Source organism: Lithobates pipiens, unplaced genomic scaffold (genome assembly GCF_037356315.1).
Source record: "Lithobates pipiens isolate NorthernLeopardFrog02 unplaced genomic scaffold, aLitPip1_a1.2 Scaffold_13, whole genome shotgun sequence".
Lineage (NCBI taxonomy): Eukaryota > Metazoa > Chordata > Amphibia > Anura > Ranidae > Lithobates > Lithobates pipiens.
In genome coordinates, this window is record NW_027507718.1 from 288,661,568 (window position 1) to 288,681,400 (window position 19,833).

The 19,833-nt window shown below is 44.4% G+C and overlaps 1 protein-coding gene across 8 annotated transcripts in view; it reads left to right on the forward strand.

Annotated features, from left to right (window-relative positions):
* The window catches only part of ALPK1 (alpha kinase 1), a 181,023-nt gene that overhangs the window by 157,691 nt on the left and 3,499 nt on the right, over positions 1-19,833 (forward strand). For all 8 annotated transcript variants that reach the window (XM_077476734.1, XM_077476737.1, XM_077476740.1 and 5 more), the window contains 2 exons: positions 10,593-10,740; positions 14,356-14,518. In XM_077476734.1, the coding sequence (XP_077332860.1) occupies positions 10,593-10,740; positions 14,356-14,518 (311 nt within the window). The remainder of the gene's footprint in view (positions 1-10,592; positions 10,741-14,355; positions 14,519-19,833) is intronic.

Sequence of the window (19,833 nt, forward strand, 5' to 3'; positions counted from 1 at the left end):
TCAGTAACTGTGTTTAATATTACATAAGAATATAATTTACAATATACAGAGGCGTAACTATAACGTTCAGGGCCCCAATGCAAGAAACCATGAAGGGCCCCTGACCCATAGTAGATGAGGGGTATTGTGAAAGGATGGGGAGCAGTATGATGGGGTATTTTGACAGGAGGGGGGCAGTGTGACAAAAGAAGGGTATCTGGAAAGTGTGACTGGAGGGGGTAGTGTGATTAGAGGGGGCACTATGAAAGAAGGGGGCAGTGTGACAAGAAGGAGCAGTACAATGGGGGCAGTGTGACAGGAGGGGGCGGTATGACGGGGATATTGTGACAAGAGGGGGGCAGGAAGAGGATACTTGGGAAGTATGGCAGGTGGGGAGCAGTGTAATGAGGGAGCACTGTGAAAGGACGGGGGCTGTGTAACAAGAGGGGTGCAGTATGATGGGGCAGTGTGACAGGAGTTTGGGTAAATTTGACGGGGGCAGTGTCACAGGTGGAGGGCCAGTGTCACAGGTTACAGGTGGGGAGCCAGTGTTACAGGTGGGGGACCAGTGTTACAGGTGGGGGGCCAGTATCACAGGTGGGGGGCCAGTGTCACAAGTGACAGGTGGGGGGTGAGTGTTTTAGGGGACAGATGGGGGGCCAGTGTCACAGGTGACAGATGGGGGGCCAATGTCACAGATGACAGGTGGGGGCCAGTGCCACAGGTGGGGGGCCAGTGTCACAGGTGACACGTGGGGGGGCCAGTGTCGAGCTTAGCTTAAATGAGAAGTCTAAATGCAAAATGCAGCCCTTCTACATGCTTCCTTGTGATATCTGCGGTATGTCCCTCCAGCGAGCATAGTTCACTTCTCGAGTGTCAGTGTATACAATGGAGAGGGGAGGAGCATCTGACCTGAGCATGTATCGGTAAGAGTGTACAAGCATAGCAACAAACTTGTGCACTGAATCTGATGCCTGCTCACATCAGAGGCCCCTCCCCTCTCCATTGTATACACTGACAATCGGGAAGTGAACTGTGCTGGCTGGAGGGACATCCCACCGATATCACATAGCTCCCGATCGCCCCCTCCCCTGTATAGTTAGATTCCAGTCAGAGGTGCAAGGGGAGGTGCGGGGTCTTGGGGCCCCCCCACACTAGTGGAATGCCAGGGCCCAGTCGCAAGTGCGACTGTTGCGACACTGGTAATTCCGCCACTGACAATATATCAGAAATTATTATTCTTGTTTTTACTACAGCAAAGCTAGCCTTATAAGTGTTATAAGTTACTTAAAGATGTTATATACATACCCGTATATATAACAGACTGTTATAGCATATTTATTTTAAGGGCAACAGTACCTAACAACTATTGCAAAATATTGAAACTGGGACAGCTACCCTTCAGTGACCTGCTTATTTACCTGAGGCCGCGTACACACGGGCGGACTGTTCGCCCAACTTTGTTCGTCAAACAATCCGACAAACAGTCCGCTCAAAATTTGCATGAACGGACTTGACCACACACGATGAACGAACAGTCCGCTGAAAGCGCGCGCGATGACGTGAACGGCACGTACGACGGGACGAGAAATTCGACGTCCAATACACTGCAATGCAACCTTCGCCGTGTACAGTGGTGTGAAAAAGTGTTTGCCCCCTTCCTCATTTCCTGTTCCTTTGCATGTTTGTCACACTTAAGTGTTTCGGAACATCAAACCAATTTAAACAATAGTCAAGGACAACACAAGTAAACACAAAATGCAATTTGTAAATTAAGGTGTTTATTATTAAAGGTGAAAAAAAATCTAAACCGTCATGGCCCTGTGTGAAAAAGTGATTGCCCCCTAAACCTAATAACTGGTTGGGCCACCCTTAGCAGCAACAACTGCAACCAAGCGTTTGCAATAACGTGCAATGAGGCTTTTACAGCGTCCTGGAGGAATTTTGGCCCACTCATCTTTGCAGAATTGTCCTAATTCAGTTACATTAGAGGGTTTTCGAGCATGAACGGCCTTTTTAAGGTCATACCACAACATCTCAATAGGATTCAGGTCAGGACTTTGGCTAGGCCACTCCAAAGTCTTAATTTTGTTTTTCTTCAGCCATTCGGTGGTGGACTTGCTGGTGTGTTTAGGATCATTGTCCTGCTGCAGAACCCACGTTCGTTTCAGCTTGAGTACACGAACAGATGGTCGGACATTCTCCTTCAGGATCTCTTGGTAGACAGCAGAATTCATAGTTCCTTTTATCACGGCAAGTCTTCCAGGTCCTGAAGCAGCAAAACAGCCCCAGACCATCACACTACCACCACCATATTTTACTGTTGGTATAATGTTCTTTTTATGAAATGCAGTGTTCCTTCTACGCCAGATATACTTGGACACACACCTTCCAAAGAGTTCCACTTTTGTCTCATCGGTCCACAGAATGTTGTCCCAAAAGTCTTGGGGATCATCAAGATGTGTTGTGGAGAAATTGAGACGAGCTTTGATGTTCTTTTTGCTCAGCAGTGGTTTTCTCCTTGGAACTCTGCCATGCAGGCCATTTTTGCCCAGTCTTTTCCTGATGGTGGAAGCATGAACGCTGACCTTAACTGAGGCAAGTGAGGCCTGCAGTTCCTTGGACGTTGTTGTGGGGTCTTTTGTGACCTCTTGGGTGAGTCGTCTCTGCGCTGTTGGGGTAATTTTGGGCGGCCGGCCACTCCTGGGAAGGTTCACCACTGTTCCATGTCTTCGCCATTTGTGGATAATGGCTCTCGCTGTGGTTCGCTGGATTCCCAAAGCTTTGGAAATGGCTTTATAACCCTTTCCAGACTGATAGATCTCAATTACTTTCTTTCTCAATTGTTCCTGAATTTCTTTGGGTCTTGGCATGATGTGTAGCTTTTAAGGATCTTCTGGTGGACCTTACTGTGTCAAGCAGCTCCTATTTAAGTGATGCCTTGATTGTGAACAGGTGTGGCAATAATCAGGCCTGGGTGTGGCTAGAGAAATTGAACTCAGGTGTGGACAACCACAGTTATAGTATGTTTTAACAAGGGGGGCAATCACTTTTTCACACAGTGCCATGATGGTTTGGATTTTTTTTCACCTTTAATAATAAACACCTTCATTTACAAATTGCATTTTGTGTTTACTTGTGTTGTCCTTGACTATTGTTTAAATTGGTTTGATGTTCCGAAACACTTAAGTGTGACAAACATGCAAAGGAACAGGAAATGAGGACCACACCACTGTAAATCCTTTCTGAGCATGCGCGAAACTTAGTTTGTCGAACAAGCCTACACACGAGCGGACTGTCCGCTGAAACCAAGTTTCAGCGGACTGTCTTACGGAAATTCCGAAAAACTTTGTTCGTCAGACTGTCCGCTGAAACTCACACACGAGCGGACTGTCCGCTGAAACACTGTTCAGCGGACAAAGTTGGGCGAACAGTCCGCCCGTGTGTACGCGGCCTTAGTTGCAGAGAGGTATCCTACGCTAGTGCTGGCCCCATGTGTCAGAGGGAAATCCTTTCAGTACTGGCTGTGCCTGGGTGCTGGGTGACCATTGACTAGATTGAAAAAGCTCCCATTCAAGTCTGTGGAGGCCGCAGCTCTGTAACTAAGATAAGTAAGCAGCTAGGGAGTAGGGGTTGTGCAGAGTGGACTTGGTAAAAGTTGTAAGAAATGTACGCAGGAGGCGGCTCTCTAATTAGGCAAATTAGGCGGCCGCCTAAGGCCTCGCCCTCACAGGGGCCTCGTGGCCGCCTAATTTACATCTGCTCGATCACTGGACTGAACAACAGGCTCCAGGTGCCATCTGTAAAAGCCGTGCGGGCAGCCATAGGGCACACCGGGCGGGCCGCAAGTCCATGTGGGGCCCTAAAGCAACTGAGCTGCTCCTGCTCCTGCAGCCCGCGCCGCTCACCCACCTGGCCTCTCCGCGTCTGGCCGGCTGCCTATTGGGGTCAGGAGTCCGGCCAGGCTGCGGAAAATATCCCTGCCCTATGACTGTGAAGGGGAAGGAGGAGCTCCGGTGATCCCATCCCAGCGCCTGCTGCATTCTGGCCGACTACCCCCAGAGATCGTGAGTGCCCGGCCGTGCCGCCCTCCTGTGTGCCTGGATAGGAGGAGCGGCGGGGACAGCTGCATATGGAGGAATTGAGCTTTCCATATTCCTCCTGCAGCCGCTGAATGACCACTTCTTCTGCGGGCATTCGCCGGCTGCAGAAAGAATATGGAAAGCTCAATTCCTCCATATGCAGCTGTCCCCGCCGCTCCTCCTATCCAGGCACACAGGAGGGCGGCACAGCCGGGCACTCACGATCTCTGGCGGGGGTCGGCCAGGCTGCAGCAAGCGCTGGGATGGGATCACCGGAGCTCCTCCTATCTAACTCTTTTACTGCCCCGATGCTTCCTGGTTCCTCACAGTTCTCCCTGCATACCCTCTCTGCTTCCTGGCTCCCCCCAGTGCTCTCTGGTCCTCCGTGCTCTCCCACTGTGCTGTCCAGCCCCCCCCACTTCTCCCCCCACTGTGCTGTCCAGTCCCCCATTCCTGTGCTCCCTCACAGTGCTCCCCCACAGTGCTCTCTGGTCCCCACAGTGCTCTGTGCTCCCTGGCTCCCCCCATGCTCTCCCCCCACTGTCATGTTCAGTCGCCCCCCCACTTCTCTCCACCTCTCCCCCAGTGCTCTGTGCTCCCTGGCTCCCCCCCCACTGATTCCCCCCCCAGTGCTCTCTGGTCCTCCCTGTCTCCCCCATACACTCCCCCCAGTGCTCTCCGACCAACCCGTGCTCCCTGGCTCCCCCCAACAGTGCTCTCCAGCTCCCCAGAGCTCTCTGCTCCCCGTGCTCCCTAACCTCTCCCAGTTCTAACTGCACCCCCAGTGCTCTCTGCCCCCTGTGCTGTCCAGTCCCCCCCCCCAGTGCTCTCTGCCCCCCATGCTCCCGCTGTGCTTTCAACTTACCCCTGTGCTCTCCAGCTCCCCCCACAGTGCTCTCCAGCTCCCCTTTGTGCTTTCCAGCCCCCACTATTCTCCCTGGCTCCCCCCATGCTCTCCACTCCACTATGCTATCCAGCTCCCCCCAGTACTTTCCAACTCCCCCCACCTCCCCCGTGCTCCCTGGCTTCCCCCATGCTCTCTACCACACTGTGCTATCCAGCTCCCCCGGTGCTCTCCACCCCCCACCCTCCCTATGCTCTTCTGCCCCTTCCCCAGGTCTCTCTGGCCCCTATGCTCTCCATCACCCCCCATGCTCTCTGCCCCTGCCAGGCTCCCCACTCCCGCCAGTGCACCCCCCCAGTGCCCTAGCTCCCCCAGTGCTCTCTTCCCCCAAGTGCTCATGCCCCCCACACTCTTGCCCCCCCTGCTGCTCTCAGCCTCACTCCAATGCTCTCCGCCACCCCTGTTCTCTTTCTGGTTCTCTTTCTGGGTTCACCCCCGGGCAGCTCTGCTAGGTTTCCCCTCTTCACTTAGGCTGCTGCAGGGGTCTCTCAGGCTGGGGAGTGTGGAAGAGACCGCTATTATGGGCTGCTCAGTCTATTTTTTGTCCCAGTCCGGGCCTGGTGGGCAAGTTGAGCAGCGAGACTTGCAAGGATCGATAGTCCTGGAGACGAGCTCTAAAGACTTCCCAGGACTGGAGTACAGGCTGACTGGGGCCGGAAAACGAGGACAGATGGAAGGTACCAGATCCTCTGGAAGGAGCAGGACACTGTCCCCACCCAGACTGAGAATGGACCCTGCCTGCTGCTGGCCGTTATGAACACCCTGCTGGCATGGAAGGTAACGTACTGAGCATCACACACAGCTTCCCATAGACAGGCACTGCAGACTGGGACATGGTACACAGGAGGGGCTACAGACAGGAACGGGGCTAGAGATCTCTCTGTCCACCTTCCTCCCTCTCCCCCTCCCCCCTCTCCCCTCTCCCCTCCCCCTCCCCCTCCCCTCTCTCTCCCCCGCTCCCCCTCTCTCTCTCTCGCTCCCCCTCTCTCTTTCTTCCTCCCCCCTCTCTCCCGCCTTCCCCCCCTCCCCTCTCTCTCTCCCTTCCCCCCTCTCTCTCTCTCACCCTTCCCCCCTCTCTCTCCCTCCCCCCCTCTCACCCTTCCCCCTTCTCTCTCTCCCTTCCCCTCTCTCTCTCTCCCTTCCCCTCTCTCTCTCTTCCCCTCCCCCTCTCTCTCTCTTCCCCTCCCCCCTCTCTCTCTCTTCCCCTCCCCCTCTCTCTCTCTTCCTCTCCCCCTCTCTCTCTCTTCCTCCCCCCCCCTCTCTCTCTCTTCCTCCCCCCCTCTCTCTCTCTTCCTCCCTCTCTCCCCCTCTCTCTCTCTTCCTCCCTCCCTCCCCCTTTCCTCTCCCTCCCCCTCCCTCCCTCTTCCTCCCCCTCTCTTCCTCCCCCTCCCTCCCTCTCTCTCTTCCCCTCCCCCTCTCTCTCTTCCTTCCTCTCTCCCCCCTCTCTCTCCCCCTCCCCTCTCCCTCTCTCTTCCTCCCTCTCCCTCTCTCACTCCCTCTCTTCCCCTCCCCCCTCTCTCTCTCCCCCGCTCCCTCACTCTCTTTCTCTCCCTGTCACCCTCCCTCACTGCGCTGGGATCCCCCCACTCTCATTCCTCTGTGGATGTGGAATGATTCAATGACACCTCTTCCCATTCTCCCAAGGCAAAGGGGGAAATCCTAGAGGGCTTGTCACCTGTCCCAGATGTTGTATTGGCTGCATATATCTGAGGAGGGTGCTCTGGAGGTGGTGCTGATCGCCTGTGGGCTAGATCCACGCATCTTTCTGCAGCCATTTTTACTTGCTTGAATTTTTTTTTATCCATTATGGGCGTGAGTGGGGCCTCGTGTCTAAATTTTGCCTAAGGCCTCACAAAGCCTAGAGCCACCTCTGATGTACGCCTAACCTTTAAAGCAATTCTACGCTTTTCTCACCTTTTCTTTGCTCCACTGCTGCTTCATTGAGCCATGAGGGGTGAGGAAAAGAAGCAACGTTTAAGCTCCATGTTACTGTGGTCAGAGGACTGTTTGAGGACTATCTCCCTATCCACATGTGAAAGTTCTCGGCTAATCACCAAGCCAACAGCACTGTCACATAAGAGGGAAGGAAAGTATATTTTTGCCCCTGGTAGCTAAACAGAGTAGCAGAGGAGCGAAGGAAAGATGAAGGTGCCAGGGGTTACTTCACTTGAGACGTTATGGTTGTACTTTGTACTGCCTTCATTTATTATACTGATCACTATGGTGAATACTGAAATCCAAGGGCTAGCCATATGCTATACAATTTTGTGGTATTAATTTCCTTTAGATTTACCAAAACCACATAATATGAGGTCAAACCTAAACACTTTCAATTTGTATGCAATCTGGCAGGCTCTTAAGCAACTTTCACACTGAGGCGCTTTGTATAGCGCCTGTAAAGAGCCCCTCCTGTGTCTCCAGTGTGAAATCCCGAGGGCTTTTACACTGGAGTGGTGTGATTGCAGAACGGGAAAAAAAGTCCAGCAAGCCACATCTTTGCAGCACCCTTTCCCATTGAAAACAATGGGGCAGCGCCGCAAACCCACCGCAAAAGCGCCACTGCAGAGGTGCTTTGCGGACGGGTTTAACCCTTTTTCGTTAAAACCGCCCCGCTATTGGCCGAATAGAGCTGCTAAAACTACGCTAAAGCGGTGCTAAATATAGCGTCCGCTTTACCGATGACGCCCACAACGCCGCAGTCTGAAAGTAACCTTAAACTACATCGCTGAAGGTAAAGCTAAAGGAGATTGAGTAAGAAAATTGTATAATTAATCGTCATCTTAAGATTTATAGATGCTTTTGGAACTTTCCACCAAGACAAATATTTAGATACTTTTTTGTATATTCGTTTGTTCCGCTTTCCATAAGGCACAATGGTTTTTTTTACTGATAAAGAACAGTACTATTGTCTACTTGAATTTGTGATAATCTGATCTTTAGTTCTTCTGACAAAATGGTAGAGAGGTCCCATTTATATCTTAGTCACAATTTAATAAGTAACAGCTGCTTTCAGTATTGTTTGAAGAAATGCTGAAAAGAGAGATTTCACACTGTTGGACCCCTGGGCAGACATATATCACTGATGTTTTGTAGTTCTTGAAGCTAGGATCGCTGTTATAAATGTCATATATGCTATACTAGGTACTGTTATAGCGAGGAGGTTTCTGTCTCCAGGGTGTGTATGTTTATATATTTATTTGATTAAAAAAAAAAAAGTGTCAGGTATAGTCCATTCAAGGCACCTAATAAAAATTTATGAAAGGGATCAGACATAGTCTAAAGTTAGTAACTGGTATAATTAGGTGTAATCTTTATTGCATTGCATACATTGCAATAAATATGTAAATATAGCAAATATTGTATTCTTCAACACTTGAATAGTAAACCAACAACAGAAAACCAGGGGATGGCAGCATAACTAAAACGGTTTTAGTTACACATATACTATAAAAAAGGCATTTATAGTAAATACATATTTTTCACACATAGTTCATTGTAAGAATGAATGTCAAAGTTTACAGTTCTTTTTGGCCCAGCCAGAAGTGTCAATCTGCACAAGCTGATTAACAGTGAAATAATTTATCAACGTATATCTAAGGCAATTTTTTTGGATAGAATTAGGAAGTCTTTTCTTATGAAAATTCTCAGAAAATTTGAATGTCATTCAAAAGATTTTGTTTACTTTTAACATTTGATTTTGGAATGAATGAACTCTACTGAACAAAAGCTACATGCACTGTTAGAAATCTGTTCATTCAAGAAAAATTTTCCATCCTTCCATCCTGTTCTGTGAATTTTCTCTTCACTGCAGTGGAAAACAAACATCGATTTAACCCCACTAATGCTTATAAAAATGAATGTAATTTCCTAGAACATTCTTTTCCTTCGAATTTTCATTCAATATTCTACGCATCTATGGCAAGCTTAGGACAGCAATCATGTATGGACCAGATCAGAGAACTATGGGTGATGCCTGGCTGCAGGGGTAGGAGGAGAAATCAGAAGCTTGTGGGTAACTTAGTCTTTCAGATGCTAACAATAAAAGGCTTATCACATTTGGGTGGGCTTTCCTTTCAGATTTGCTGTAAGTTCCTGTGTTCAATGAATAAGTTGAGTTGAGGAATATAAGGAAAGTTTCCATTCTGTCCTTCCTTTTATGATGATGTATGCTGCAGTGATTATAGAAGGAGCAATTGGAATCCCAAGCTTCTTCCTGAAAATGCAGCAAAGCTCATTTGGTGTTAAAAAAAAAAGACTGGCAATGGAAGTAAAGGTAGGGACCTGGAAGAAACATAAAAACAATGCCCCTTCTACATTGTACAACCTTGTGCTATAACTTAAGATAACCCACTCTAGCACTTTAATTTTATTTAACAATTTTTATCGAGGCAGCAACGTACAACGCATACATCGTATAGACATGTTTATTTGAAAAGGAAGAACTTGGTAATTAGACAGACAAAAAGCAGTGGCAATGGTATCCCTGTTCTGCCAATATATGTATCATTGTAAATAGTATAGAATTTTTATTTTAATTTACCTATGTTGATGCTATATACTGCAATAACATACAGTACATCATGTATACTGTATTTTATTTTGTGACTGGAGATGGATTGGGCAGTGGACTTTAAAAGTTCAGTCCACCCCAAACAAATTGTGTAATTTCAGGTATATGCTGGCAGGTCGAATCACCCACCAGCTTCTTTTTTATCCAATTAATTTCTATAGGGAAAATGTTGCACTAGGTTTGTCAACCTGCAAATTGCTAGAGTCCTGGTGTTTGTATGGGTTTCCTCTTAGAGCTGTGGTTTCCCCATAGACATGCTTGTAGGTTAACTGACTTCCAATAAAACTGGCCCTGGTGTATCTGTATGAACATAGAAGGGACATTCAATTTTAAGCACCTTTTGCAACAGACACACTAAAGGCAAATGGACTGTGCATTTGCACTCTGTAAGTGCAGTTGCTCCAGAGCTTAGTAAATGAGGTAAAGCTTCATTTTACAAAGACCCAATCATATGCAAGGAAAATAATAAAACAGCATGATTGCATGATGGAAGTCAGCAAAGCTTCTGCTCATTTACTATGCTCTGGAGCAACTGCACATTTGCATAGTACAACTTTGCAAATTGCACAGTCTATTTGCCTTCAGTAAATCAACCCTGTCATACTTTGTAAGATTATTCATTTTTTGGTGCATTTTACAATATGGAAACTACAGCAAAGGAAGTGTAGCCCTGAGCTGTAGCAGATGTAGAGCCTCTGTTAGAAAAAATAAATAAGTGTTATTTAACCCTTTGAGTTTTCACCAAAATTCATAAGTAGTTTTTGGGTTGGATACAATTTTGCTATGCATGTGTAGTATTATAAGACTTAAGTATGAAGGATCAATATAATGCTGGCCATACACTATTAGTGTTTTTTTTTTGTTCAGTCAGGGGGCTGGCAGATTCCACCATTCACACAAACAAGTAAACCAACAAGTTAACCAACTGCTCAACTTCAGTTGAGTTGGGACTGCCACACACTGATCAAAATTTGGCCAGTCCCTGCTGATATCTGTGCTCATTGGGCTTAATTTTACATACTATACAATAAGCACCATGTCTGGTTACTTTATGTAGATGCTTTGCTCTTGAAATTCTCAAAGAAATCGGAGCTGTGGACAGCCCAGGAAACTCTTGTGCACTTTGGAAAAGATCCTAAAAAAGAAGGAAAACAGAGAAAGGCTTTCTGGATCTCTTTTCTACACCAGGATGAAACTCTTGGAAGGTATTTATACATGTACACATATATATCATTGTTTCGCTGTGTGAATTTAAACAAATATGAACCAATATGTCAATCAAGTGTCACCACAGCTACGAACCCATGAAAACATTTATAAAGTCCATATGAATTAAATGTCCATAAGCATAAATGTTCAGTAAAAAGAAATTGTGTCCATCTTGTCCTTAAAACACAGCGGTGTGTAATCAGTGCACCCAACACCGCTAAAACCACAGCCTCTTACCAGATAGATAGACCCCAAATTGTAGGTGGTCTAACAAGGCATGAAGCTGCCTAGATCTTGCTTCATGGATCTGATGGCATCGGAAACACAGGCAATATTCCAATATGAGACTTCAATTCAGTCCACCTTCCTGTTCCGTGTTAAAACGAAGGTAGCGAAAATACCATCAATTGTTATAAAACCAACTGTAAACAACTTATAAAACTTCAGAAGAGTAAGTGCATTAGACATTAAAAAAACGCCACTGGTGCTGGCTCCAGACAGGCATGTGTGATGTCGGCACAGGCTCTGCCTTGTCCTGATGTACGTTTCACATCAATAGATGTTGTCTTAATGTATGATTGAGCATTTGTGTTTGTGTTTGAAGTTTGATTTTTATCACTAAGTGCAGTTTTTATAGATTCACATGTACAGTTAGGTCCATATATATTTAGACACAGGCACAATTTTAGTTTTTTTTTTTTTCAGGTATTTACCAAAACATATTCAAGCTATAGTTATATAATGAATATGTGAGAGAAAGTGCACACTCTCAGGTTTAATTTGAGAGTATGTACAATCCAAATCAAAGGAAGGGTTTAGGAATTACAGCTCTTAAGAATAGCCACTCCCCTTTTTCAAGGGACCAAAAGTAATTGGACAATTGAATCAGAAGCTGTTTCATGGCCAGGTGTGGGCTACGTGTTCATTATTTCTTCATCAATTAAGCAGGTAAAAGGTCTGAAGTGTGGTATTTGCGTTTGGAATCTATTGCTTTGGAACCTACACCCTGCATTCAAATGAGTTGTCCACACAAGTGAAACGGGCCATTGTAATGTTTCAAAAAGGTAACAAATCCATCAGAGAGTTAGCAGCAAAATTAGGAGTGGCCAAATCAACAATTTGGTACATTCTGAGGAAAGTAGAACGCACTGGTGAGCTCAGCAACATAAAAATGACTGAGTGAAGGACACTCTCCAAGAGGTGGACGTATCATTGTTAAAGTCTACAATCAAGAGAAGACTTCACAAGAGCAAATACAGAGGGTTCACCACAGGTGCAAATCATTCATAAACCAGAGGAATAAAAAAGCCAAATTAGACTTTGCCAAAAAACATCTAAAAAAGCCATACCAGAAAAGCATTCTTTGGATGGATAAAACTAAGATTAATCTGTACCAGAATGACAGCAATAAAAATGTGTGGAGAAGGCTTAGAACAGCTCTGATCCAAAGCATGCAATGTCATCTGTAAAACATGGTGGAGGTAGTGTGATGGTATGGGCATGCATGGCTTCCAGTGGCACTGGGTCATTGGTGTTTATTGATGGTGTGACAGAAGACAGAAACAGCCAGATGAATTCTGCAGTGTTTAGAGATATACTGTCAGCCCAGATTCAGCCAAATGCAGCAAAGTTGATTGGACAGCGATTCACAGAACAGATGGAGAATGATCCAAAACACACTGCAAGAGTAACCCAGGAGCTTTTGAAGGGAAAGAAGTGGAATATTCTGCAATAACTGAGTCAGACACCTGATCTCAACCCAATTGAGCATGCATTTCACTTGCTAAAGGCAAAACTAAAGGCAGAAAGTCCAACAAACAAAGAACAACTGAAGACAGCTGCAGTTAGAGCCTGGCAAAGCATCAGAAAGGAGGAAACAGTCTTTGGTAATGTCCATGGGTTCCAGACTTCAGGCAGTCATTGCCAGTAAAGGATTCTCAACAAAATATAAAAATAAACATTTTATTTGTGATTATGTTAATTTATCCATTTACATTTGAGCCCCTAAAAATGGGGGGGGGGGGGGGGGGCTGTGTATAAAAATGGTTGCAGTTCCTAAAATTTGTACTTGATATCTATGTTCAACCCCTTGAATTAAAGCTGAAAGTCTGTACTTCAAACGTTGGTTTTTATTTATTTTATTCCGGTGGCACACAGAGCCAAAAGTATGAAAATGTGTGTCTGTGTCCAAATATATATGGACCTGAATGTATATCATTGTCTTTAATTTATATAAACTTTACAGGTAGGGGTCTATTTAGCAAAGGCAAATGCAAGTGTATTTGCCCCAGGGCTTAGTAAATGAGGTATCAAATGCAAGGAAAATAAAAAAAACAGCATTTTTGCTTGCACACAATTGGACTATGGTGGTCAGCAGAGCTCTCCCTTGTTTACTAAGCTTTGGAGCAACTGTACTTGCAAAAGTGAACAGGCTATTTGCCTTTAGTAAATCAACCACATAGTGTAAGGGAGGTGGTGCCTCTGCGGCTAGCCAGGCTTTCCTGGTGTGCATAATAAAGTATGAAAGCTAATGAGACATTCAGGATAAATGAAATAGTACACTGTGAACAGTACCCTAACACACATCAATCAATTCAAATTAGCCAAACCAATAAAATATGTATTACTATTAGTTTGTATGTGTACTGTGGGCCTTACTGTTGTTTTATTGACTAAGCCAAATGGAATCTCCTTGGATAATGCTGTTTATGGGTTCTTGTGGGTGAGACCTAGTGTTGGACTTTGATACGCAAGGCCTGGTAACAATAACAAATGTGGCGCCTGAATAAAATATGTTTTTATTAGAATATATCTGCTTTATCACATTTCCCATTAATCCAAACTATGGTTATGAATGTACCATACATCATAAACAAATCGGCCAGCTTACCTTTTTTTACTTGACGCACATGTGGGGTTCCACTTTGGCATGGAGACCACTTGAGGATCTTCTCAGCTGAGATTTCAGCTTTAATCCATGAAAGGAGGAGAAGAAATGCAGTGCTGGCAGGTGCCGCCAGTACCCTATATCACAAGAAAACACAACGGAATTAAGACGGGTTTTTTAACCTGGCTAATTTAAGTTTCTTTTGTAGACGGGACAGCCAGTAATCATCCAGACGTTCTATAGATAAGAGGTTGCTGAAGAGGGCCTCATTGGGTGGCAGTAATGTGTGGGTAGCTTTGGAGAGGGATTTTGCACAGCACATAATGAAGTAGCAAACCTTTTCCATTCTCATGCACAGGCACTGTGAAAGTTTGCTCATTCTGCCTACTTGAGTTGCCTTTTAGCCACCTGTTCAGTTAGTCTGTTATTCAAGCCAAGACAACTGTCTAGATGTGTGCATATTCTACCAACCTAAAATTCAGCAGTTTCTTCACAACCAGTTTTTATTGCACTTGAAAAAAAATGCAATACAATACATTAATTTATAAATGAACGTTATTATACAGTATTCATATATACTAATTCTTGATACAAATAGCACATATGCCCAGAAAGCCAGATACAGTAGTTTGCAGAGAAAAAGGTTTTTACTCCCAGAGAATGCAAAACATGACAATAAATTACTGTATAGTTCACAAAAGATCTTTATGTGTCTCTATTGTAGGTATGTTGGCAAGGCTTATAAGACGCACAAGGAGCTGCTGTACCACTTCAACGACGTTGAGCGTCAGATGACCGCTCAGCATTATGTCACAGAATTCAACAAAAGACTCTATGAACAGAACATTCCCACTCAGATATTCTACATCCCTTCTTCTGTTCTGTTGGTAAGAAACTTTTGAAGGGAAACATGCAATATGTGTACAAAGAGGTTCAATATAAAAAAAATAGAAGTGATTGCATCCACCTGTGTGTGCATGCATTTAGCTTACCATTTGAAGTAGTAACTACGTATAAGCATAAGGATGGCAAATTATTTTGGTTTGTGCTATGTTTGAGCTTGTTGGAATCCTTCAGTATGGAAAAGTTGTATTGATGTTGCAGTTGTTATGACCAAGATATCTATTATAATAAGCTTTAGTTATTTCCGAAAGTGGATTGAAGGAGGTGTTTCAAATAGTGAAATCTCTGTCTCTATATCTCGGAGCAGCCGTTGTTATATATTTAGACCGATATGTCCCACTAACCATATTTCTAGCGCCATTGCTTGCTTGCCTGCCATTAGTATAAGGCCAAGTTAGAGAGCTTAACTTTTTTTCAAAAACTGCAACTAAAGAAAGCAGCACTCGCTTCCGCTCCAGTGAAGTAATTTTGAAATTGATGGCAGCAATACGTCTCTGTAAACATCTGACAACTGAGGAGTAGAGTTGGAGTTTTGGAAGAGGAATGTTGTCCCATCCTTGCCAGATGTTGGATTCTAACTGCTCAACAGGCCTGGGTCTTCTTTGTCATATTTTCATTTCATGATGTGCCAAATATTTTCAATTAATTAAAGGTCTGTGCTGCGGGCAGGCGAGTTAAGCACCTGGACTCCTCTACTACGAAGTCATGCTGTTGTCCTAGATACAATATGCAGTTTAGCATTATCCTGCTAAAATATGCAAGACCTTCCCTGAAAAAGTCTGGATGGGTGCATATGCTGCTCTAAATCCTGGATATATCTTTTAGCATTGATGGTGCCCATTCCATACACGCTAATACACCCCCATACCATAGAAGATGCAGAGTTTTGAATTGAGCTCTGATAAGCGGGAAGGTCTCTCTCCTTTTTAGTTTGGAGGATTTGGTGCCCATGGTTGCCAAAAAGAAAGTCAAAGTTCGATTGGTCTGAACCACAGAACAGTTTTATTTTCTATTGTGAATAAAATATAGGTTTATGAGATGTGCAAATCATTGCATTCTGTTCTTATGTAGATTTTACACAGTGTCACAACTTTTTGACGCTTTTTTTGTTTATGGCGCAAAAAATAAAAACCGCAGAGGTGATAAATTACCACCAAAAGAAAGCTCTATTTGTGAGGAAAAAAAGGACGTCTATTTTGTTTGGGAACAGACTCGCACGACCGTGCAATTGTGAGTTAAGGCGACAAAGTGGCGTATCGCAAAAAATGCTCTGGTCACTAAGGGGGTAAAACTTTACGGGGCTAAAGTGGTTAAATTGGGTGTGATTTTGGCCAAATATTATCAAAATGCTTTACTTGTTTGGTTGTTCAGAGGTGGGAAATAAATGGACACATTTCTGAATTTTGTATTAATTGATCCATGGAATGTTAAAGTAGAACTCTGGTTAATAAGATATGTTTGTCCAAATATGACCAAATTTCAATACCTTTGCATTTTGTATTATAGAATGAGTTAGGTAGGTTAAAGTGGGCCACCATTGGGGACACTTCCCCTCACTTCTTGTGTGGTCACTAGAACAGGAAGTGAGACATAATCTCACCATCAGGGGCCACAGATTGCAGTTGAAACGGAACAGACGTTCTAATGGTTCTACACTCTATCCAGGACTAAAGTGCAGTTAAAGTGCACATTCTGGATATTAAGGCACATAGAATGAGCAAAAGCATAATAATGGGCTCAATTCACTAAATCGAATCGCATGCAGTATTTAGATGAGCTGAAACATTTTTCCCAAATATCGCATGTAATGCTGAAAGTATCAGTTATCACAACGCTCTGTAAATATCTCATAAAAAAGTAAATTCACTAAAGAAAATAAATTTAAAAATGCATGAGTTAAATAAGTAGTGGTCCAGGCATGTGGTTTTAATGAATGTAAAAATATAATGGCCAATTTGGAGTACCCCCCCCCCCCCCCATGAACCACAGATGGGAAGATAAATAAAAACTGACAGGACTTCTAACCCTCCCTTACTCTATGCGCCTTTAGTAAATCCAGCCCATTAGATCTAGTAAAATATATCCATTTTCCCTAAATTTGCCAGATTTTTAGAGACATTTCTTTGTGTTTATACAAGCATATGTATCATTTGCTGCAAAAAAACTTCCAATCACTTTAAACATACTACAAAGTACATGGATATCACAATGGTCTAATCCTTTGTTAGAACATATGTTATATGTAGTGGGGATACTTTTTCACAATTATTTTAAGCGATACCTTGCACTGAAATATTCACAAGGCAGAATGGGATTATGAATAGACAAGTATTTCTGCACAGGTGTGGAACTTGGGCTGTTAGGTGAGGGGTGTCATCAATTTGAAGGTTTGACAGATGGATACCATAGTGACATTTTCAAGAACATCAGAGAATGACAATTGCTATTCTCTAACAAGACAAAACAGACATGTCCAAAGATATCTATCAAAAACAAAAAAAGGACATGATATACAACTCTATTGAGTATACTCCACAATGATTTATTAAAAAATTCAATGAAACCAGCATAAAGTCAAAAATGTCCTCCCTGACCCCCCAGCCCCCACAGCACCAGACCCCCCCCCCCCCCCCCCCACATCCCAGTACCAGTACCAAACCCCAATCCTACCTATACCACCGACCAGATCCCCTCCCAATCTAGTCTTTTTTTAGCCCAGTGAGGGTATTGGATTGGGAGGGGGATCTGGTCGGTGGAATATTGTCTATTCATAATCCCATTCTGTGGGAAGTGGGGGTCAGGAGGGACATTTTTGACTTTATGCTGGTTTTATGGAATTTTTCAATAACTCATTGGTGAGTTATATGTGGGATGTGTCCTTTTTTGATAGCCTTGCCTCTTAGTTTGAGGTGAGTGCTCCTCCCAATTCATGAGCACGGTTCCCAGGCATATTCTCTTGTGTTTATGTCCAAAAATATAGCAATAACTTGGCCAAATACCACAGCAAAAATAACTTTAAAGCAGGGTTTCTCAACCAGGGTTGTTTGAAACCCTAGGGTTCCTCCAGAGATTGCCAGGGGTTCCTTGAGCAATGATGAATTTCTGCCTCTCCAATAAGTTCCCACTGACACTGTTGATCTCTTTAGCCATCTATATGGGGGTAATTGTAAGTGTAATGCCCATTACACACGACTGGACTTTCCGACAACAAAACCGTGGATTTTTGTTCGAAGGTTGTTGGCTCAAACTTGTCTTGCATACACACGGTCACACAAATGTTGGGCAACAATTACGAACGTAGTGACGTACAATATCTTTGTAACTGCAGCAGCTGCTGCCACAAATGAGGTATCCATCTCTTCAGGCGGCAGTTCCGTAAAAGATAATGTGGTCTCTGCGGCAGATTCACCGCGAGATCACCGTTATCTGCGGCGGGAGCTGCTGGCAGTGGCAAAGGAAATCGGGTCCTATCCGTGGCTGGGTATGGAGATGAGTGAGGCTAATGCCGCGTACACACGATCAGACTATCCGGCGGACTTAGTCCAGCAGACAATCCGCCAGACTTTCCAGCGGAGGTCCGCCAGACTTTCCGAACGAGTGGACTTGCCCACACACCAATTGACTTTTCACTCTTTTCACACTAGTGGCCACTTACAGCGCCGGAGCAGCGATGACGGCACTCCCGCGCATGGGAGCCGCCACTCATATCACCATCACCATATGGCATATCACCATTAGCAGCGGCATGCTGCTAATGGCGATAGTGCGCCTGCGCGCCATAGACATCGGTGCCTGTCTTTTAGTAAATATCTCCTAAACCGTGTAGGTTTAGGAGATATTTCTTGACAAAGTGGTTTGTAAGCCCTTGTATACACGGTTGGAGATTCCGACAACCAAATCCGTCGGAGTAATTCAGACGGATTAATCCTGGAAGAGGTCCGGAAGTGATGTTGCATACATACGGTCGGACTAAGTTGTCGGAAAATCCGATTGTACATAACGTGATGACGTTATTTTGTTACGACGGGACTACGTTCAGGCTAGTAGCCAATAGCTTTGGTCTAGGAATTTGATTTGAGCATGCGTGGCACTTTGTCCATCGGAGTAGGCTACACATGATCGGAGTATGTCTGATCGGAGCATTTTGTCGGAAAATTTTACCGGCAAGTTGGAAAAGTTGGTCCGTCGGATATTCTGACGGAAACAGTCCGATGGAGACCACACACAGTCGGAATATCCGACAAAACGGTCCGATAGGACACATTCCATCGGAATCTCCAACCGTGCGTACAAGGCCTAAGGGTTTACAACCACTTTAAGAGGACCTGTCATGCTTTTTTTATTACAAGGGATGTTTACATTCCTTGTAAGAGGAATAAAAATGACCCAAATTATTATTATTTTTTTAAAAACTGTGTAAAGATAAATAAGAAAACGGTGGTCAAATCACACATGTGAGGTATCGCTGGGATCGTTAGAGCGAGAGCAATAATAATTAGAATTTTTTAAATGTCGCCTATGGAGATTTTTAAGGGTAAAAGTTTGATGCCATTCCACGAGCGGGCGCAATTTTGAAGCGTGACAAGTGAGTCTGAAAAAGAGGCCTGGCCTTTTAAGTGGTTAAGGGAATTTCTTAGGGCCTCCCAGGTCACCAAAACTAGTGTCCCCATTGGAAGATTTTCCCACTGGACAAATAGAGAGGGCGAATCTCCCTAGTAAGGGTACAGATAGCAATAAAAACAATACAAATAAGTGTTCAGTTCCATAACTAAAAAAGGTTTTTCCTTTAGTTATACATTAAGTAAATGCAAAATATCTTTATAAATGTCAAATATTGAGTGAAAATAGTAACAAAAATCACACACATATATAAATACCTTTCTTCCACCAATATAAAAAAAGACAACATTGTATTTTTTATTGGTGGAAGAAGAAGATTTATTAGGGTTGCACCGATAGCAAAACCAGTATTGGGACCGATACTAAGCATTTGTGCGAGTACTTGTACTCGCATAAACGCTCTGATACCTGAAACCGATACCTTTGTTGGCCGACTTGAGCCCATACAAAATGAATGGGCTCAAATCACACTGCAAAAGAACTGCATGTGATATGAACAGGAATATGGTGCGATTCCTGTCCAAATCACATGCAGTTTTCCACACCGCTACTGTGTGTACCCAGGCTTGTAATAGTGACTTGAGCTTGGGTACACACATGAGTGGTGCAGCAAAAAAGCATGCGATTCTGGACAGGAATCACACTTCCGTTTGAGCCCATTCATTTTGTTCAAATAGCT